This window comes from Egretta garzetta, unplaced genomic scaffold (assembly GCF_000687185.1).
Source record: "Egretta garzetta isolate BGI_Z169 unplaced genomic scaffold, ASM68718v1 scaffold40, whole genome shotgun sequence".
Lineage (NCBI taxonomy): Eukaryota > Metazoa > Chordata > Aves > Pelecaniformes > Ardeidae > Egretta > Egretta garzetta.
The window spans coordinates 2,628,985-2,634,984 of record NW_009258484.1 but is presented as its reverse complement, the minus strand read 5'-3'; the positions used below and the strand labels follow the sequence as shown (position 1 = coordinate 2,634,984).

At 39.7% G+C, this 6,000-nt stretch overlaps 1 protein-coding gene across 1 annotated transcript in view; it reads left to right on the top strand.

The window, feature by feature from the left end:
* The first annotated feature begins 12 nt into the window (after positions 1-12).
* NBEA (neurobeachin) overlaps positions 13-6,000 on the top strand; it is a 513,899-nt gene continuing 507,911 nt past the window's right edge. Inside the window, 1 exon segment of the mRNA XM_035900172.1 lies at positions 13-158. Coding sequence (XP_035756065.1) covers positions 13-158 — 146 coding nt within the window.

Here is a 6,000-nt window from a genome sequence, read left to right as displayed (position 1 = left end):
GGCGTCGCGGTGATGGGGGAGCTGAGGGCGTCGGGCTCCGGGTCCGTGGTGCTCCCCGCAGGGATGATTAACCCGTCGGTGCCGATCCGCAATATCCGGATGAAATTCGCCGTCCTCATCGGACTCATCCAGGTCGGGGAGGTCAGCAACCGGGACCAGCCCACCGCCTCCCGGGGCTGCTCCCTGCTCCCTTCCCTCCTCCCCGCCCCTGTGCAACCCGAAAGGGACCTTCATTTTCCCTGCCCCTGTGTCCCTCCTACGCGTACGGCCCTTCTCCAACCATCTTTCCTTCCCAAACTCCTCTTGTTCCTCTCTCGCACCGTTGATACCGCGACCTGCTCTTCCCCTCGTCGTGCGTGTGACTGGAGCCCCCGCAGCGCTCCCTAAACTCCACGCAGGACCCTACCTAGTGCATACAGGCCACTCTTCCCCCTTCCCAGTGCCTCCCCCCCGGCCGCCTCCCGCAGAAGTGGAGTGTGTGCAGTTCACAATGTGAAAAATAAAGAGATTAAGTAATTTGCAATTTCGGGTTCTGGACGCTGCCCTATAACCTGGTGGCTTCCTCACTGGAAGAAGACTGGTGTGAATGTAGTATCTGGTTTTAATTGAAAAAGATACAGAAAAGCAGCCTGAGCTGGTATCTTTTCTTAGTGGCTGAAACATGTGAAGGGTTTAACCCTGTTAGCTCAGAGCTACTTGAGTATTTTATGTAGAGGAAGGGGGAGGAGGGAGATTTTTGCAAGTATTTAATACGCTTTAGTATCTGGAATAAAGAGTTAGTTGTACTGCAGTATTGTATTGGGTTGCTCATATCTTAATAATCTGCCATGCTTTCCAAAACACATTCTTGTCTGGAAAGTAAGTGCTGTTGCTAATTTTGTTTAAGGTCTGTGCGTTGCAAAACACTATTGTGCACTGGTAAATAGCTTGAAACAAGGACAAGATGCTGAAATGTAGCTCCTTAGTCATCTGCTCACTTCATGGAGTGAAAGAGTTACTGCAGGACTGTATGACTTAATGTTTTTGCGCTACCTACACCAAAGCCTGAGGAACCTACAGAAGCCAAACGAGTGGATCTAAAAATGAATCACTTTCAATTATGTGCAATTTGGTGCTGCTCCTGAATGCAAGATTTGCTGCAGCAAAGCTTTTGAAGCAGTTCAGTCAATGAAATATCCTCAATTTTTGCATATAAAATAGGATACAAAAATGACTGCTCAAAACTGAATGGCAATTAATTGAAACTGCCTTTGTTTCAAATGAGTTTAATGCTTTAACATCCACTCGTTTTATACAAAGTCATGTAAAGGATATGTTTTGTTTCAAACACTTTAGAAATATGTATTCTTCTGTTTGACAGTTATTTGCATTTGACCTAGCACAGACTGAACGGAAAAACTGCAGCATGCAGGGAAAGACGTGCTTTGGTCAGATCATTTTAATGTTTATGGCTTCTCTGAACACACAGGGTTAAAGCCCTAATAGTTTTGTGAATATGTCAAAACAGTAATCTGGTATATTTCCCACTCCTTTCCACAAGCTGTTTGACACTTAGCTGAAACGGGATTTGTAAATGATTTTTTTTTTTTTTTTTTTTACCAGTGTGGTACAAGTCATCATAACTTTATTGGATTATTACCCATTCCTTTAAAAGTAGCACTCAAAATAAGGGAATAACATACAGTTATTTTATTAACTGGCTTTGTATAGATCATGGCAGATACAAAGGTGTTTAATCCTTTCCTAGTTTTCTTTCTTCTTTCATTCTTCTTACTGGTATTTAAGCTTATTTTAATTCTAGCTGTTAATGCATCAGCAACTGGACTAACATTGGCTTGTCTTTGTGGGGGAAGGTTAGAATGTGTTTTGGTGTTTGTGTGGAGGACATACAGTGCTTGCCTGTAAAAGCTACCTGCTGATTAGCTCCTATTGCTGAAAACTATGCTTCTATTTAAAAATAAATGCAGGATTGTTTAACAGTGCTCTCAGCATTGGGAGACGTGTATGAATGTGGAACTGCTTGGGAGTCTGCTGCAGTAGCGATGCATTCTGGATCAGTCTTTACTTAACAGATGGACTCTAATATACAACAGTTAGTATTCCCACAGCAGAGAGAGGTTATATTGTGTCTGCTAATCTTTTCCTTCTCAGGGCAGTGAGTGTCTCAGACTTAGGCTTGTGTATTTGAAACTTAATTTACTCACATGTGAAACAAATATAGTGAATAAGGCAGATACAAAGTAAAGCTCATGGCATATCCCTAAACTACTGAACATTATCTGGTTCTGTAGTAAGGATTTTAATAGCAACTTTAAATAAAATGCAGTTTTTTATTTTAGAAGCATTCTTTGGGAGGTGGGTGGACATGGAGAGAACTTGATTTTTTTTTAATTTTTTTTTTCCTTCAGCCTTTACCTTTACTATTTCTGAATGACTTCTGATGCAAGTGTGATAATGAGTGGCCAGTGCTTAAAGAGCTGATCTGTTTGATGTGTCAGTTGATATGCTAAGTCTCTCAGAGAAATATAACCTATACTATACCATATTTGGTATCTGTAAGCCATTTGGTAATAGCTTTTTAGTATCGGAATTCTGCATAGCTGTGACTTTTATTATCAGAGAGAATCAGAAATGAAAGATTGAGATACTTTTTTTATTTTCTTATCTGAGATTACTGCTCTTCTGTGTAAAGCTTAACTAAGTCTATTCATTCTTCCTGCATCTTTGTGGGAGCAGCAGCAAATGTCTGAGATAAAACTTTGGTTTGGCTTGCCCTTGTTGTGGAGATGGTCACTTTTCTTTCAAGTTTTCTTCTCAGGGTTTCTCTTGGACAGTTTTTTACCTTTAAATGCTTGTTTTGGTGGTCCCACGCTGCGTGTCTTTATTACTGCATTTCAGACTTACTTCATGTGGTACCTTCTGATGTTGATGGACACGGTGATTTATTGTATCTGTGAGGTGATGAAGTGCTTTTTATGCAGTGCTGAAAATCTTTTTCCGTGTCTAATATGTTGTTGGATTTTCAGCTTTGCCAAATTTTAACACTTGGCTTTCAGCTCAGACAGTAGTTTGTGGGCATGCCTATGCTGTTTATGGGATTAGTTGTTTCTCTTAATGCTTTTCTTTTTCTTAGTGACACTTTTCCTCTGAATTTACTGGGCGTTCAAAGTTCTGTTGTACTGGTGAATTTGTTTAATGGAGTATTGCTTGGTAGAGTTTCTGGTATGCTAGTGTTATTTTTCATTGTTTAACATTACAGTGGAAGACATAATGACTTACAGTTATTCTTAAAAAACCCCAAACATTTTAGTGTGGATACTGTGAAGGTCAGAAGATGTTAAGAGTCTATGAGCTGAAGGCTTTTCTAGAATGATTTTGTAGAATATTTTATTCTTTTTACATTTCTGGAAGTAGGAGGGAACTCCTCATCGTACCTCATGCATTCTTCTGTGATGGTGCTTATTTTGATTTTGGTCCATGGGTTTAATATGAATTCCCAGGCTCAGCATGCTCTGTCTGAGATCTGTGACCTTTGTGTACTGCAAAGCACCAAACTGGAAAAGGCTTTCCTTGCAAACAACGTAATCCTCTAAATTGCTCTTAGTGATTTCTCTCTGGGTATTTTGACACCAGTTTTGTTCTTCTATTCATGAGGAGACCTTTCCCCTTTGAACAGCTCTGTTAGTTCTCTTAGGGTACTGTCAAGAATGTTGTTACTGCTATGATGGATGTGCTCCTTGTTATTCTCCATGGTTCTTCTTGATTCCCTTTTGTACTTGTGTGTTAGACTGTGTTAGACTGATGTTTAAAAAAAAGTTCTGTACCATGTGCTGCAGCGAATATGATATTAAGGTGGAAGTGGGTCAGTCTGTCCATCTTTATTCCTCTACTTCAAGTGTATTTTTGTTTTGCTTATTTCCTTAGTTCAAAATTTCCACCCATGGCTTTAATTATTTGTCTATAATATATCTCCAATGGCCTTTCCTTTCATTATTTTTACCGACTTGCTTCCTTAATTCTTTGCTTTTCCAGTATTTTAATGGTCTTGGGAATTTTTCCTTCAATGTATGTCTTCAACCGTCTCTTGTCTGGCCGCCTTTCATCAAACGTGACTATGTGGATTGTATTGTTTCTTAGCTTGTAGAAAGCTTTCTCTCTTCCAGTTTGAATTTCCTATAATTTTTTATTTTGAGTTTTGTAGTGCTGATTCTATGGCAGCGTGAAATAAGAGAGGTGAACAGGAAGCCTACTGATACTAAAAAATTGTGACTGGTGCTGACACATGCTGCTTGTTTTGCCTGTGCATCTTGAACAGATGATGTGATGCAGATTTGAACAGATTTCAATCTGATGCAGGTGTAGCTGACCAGGGTTCTCCTTGTGCAATCTGGAAAGCTTTTATATATGTTTTGTCAGGCTAGAGAGTGCTTAGAAGAAGTAGGTCAAACACCAGGCATAGTTCAAAAAGTCTCTTGCTGTTCTTGTTGACTACAGCCCACGCTTCTGCCTAGCTCTTCTCATTTTCTTGGCTGTTCCATCCTACTTCAGTGTTAGTCACCCATCACAAGAGGTAAGCCATTTTTTAGTGCTCTGTCACATTGTGTACTTGCAGGAGTGGCATTTGCAGCTTCAGAGCAAATGGGTGAGATCCTTCTCACCCTACAGGCTTTCTGTAGTAGTGGTCATGAGGAAAAATGTAAAGGGAGGCATATTAAGAAAGATTTTTTTATTATTATTATTTTTTTTTTTAATTTTCCTTTGGTACTCCTTTTCTCAATCTTTGGTTGAGGGTTTTCTTGAGCTAAATTTGGCTTTTGATATTTGAGCTCTTTGAATCCATTTACAGGTTTGGTTGCTGCAACATCCTGTAGCACAGTTCTGCTCTTGTGTGGGGAGGGAGAATCACTTTTGTTCATTGGGTGCTGTTGTACTCTGAGAAAGCGTGGGCCTCATGAGCTGTATCCTCCATCAGATGCATATGACTTCTGTCTTTCTTGTGGAACTAGCTTTGCAGGCTTGAGAATCTTACTCCGTTTACTTGGCAGAAGCCTTCCTATTTTTGTGGTATAATTCTCTGCTGATAGTATTATTCAAAAAAGGAAATTTTGGAGGAATTTTGAAGTTGTTTGTTGTTTTGGTTTTTGTGGGTGTGTTTGAGTTTTGTTTTAGGACTTAACTGGAGGTGGCAGTTCTTGTCCAAGTTAGTGTCTGTCCCACTGGTTCCTTTTTATCTTACTCATATTATTTCCATACTAAGCTATGCCTGGAAGTTACTGTAGAAGCTACCAGGGCCATGTGAGGAGACCAGTATCCGATGTGAGACTTTGTAATAGCATTCCATGCGAAGCTACCTAAGAGTCCTGTGGCTGTTGTCATCATCTAATGCTTTGGTGGAAAACTTAGTTTTGGTTACAGAAAATCTTTGCATGGCTGAATGTTCGCTTAATTTCTTTTAGTATAACTGATTGATTTTGACTTTTGTATCTAATCTTTGACAGTAGCTGGGTTTGGGTGGGAAGTTTTTTCAATCCTTGTATCAGTCATGAAGCACTAGTGATATCTCAGCAGGTGGCTTGGAATCTGCTGTGGTTTGGGTATGATGGATTGATGCATTTCTATAGGCAGTAACTTTTTAAAATCTGCCATGGTGAGCATATCACTGAGTATTCTTTACTGCTTAACTCTGAACAGCTATTTTCTTCTTAGCTTTACATCTTACTTGTCTTTACAGGATTCAGTTCATGGATTACAAGGGAGGTGAATACCTAAAGGTTTTTTTATTATTTTTGTCACCCTGAAGTAATAAAGTTCTGAGACTGGTATTAATAAAACACCTCCAATCTTTGGCCTTTCACCCTACTTCCACCTGAGACCTTACCTGTGTTCTCTCCCTTTGAATCAAGCAAAGGGTTAGCACCTTTCTCTGTCAAGATGCTATTTTTATAAAATTGTGACCTAATTCCTCATTTAAACCATGTGTTTTACAGGACTAAGTATTTA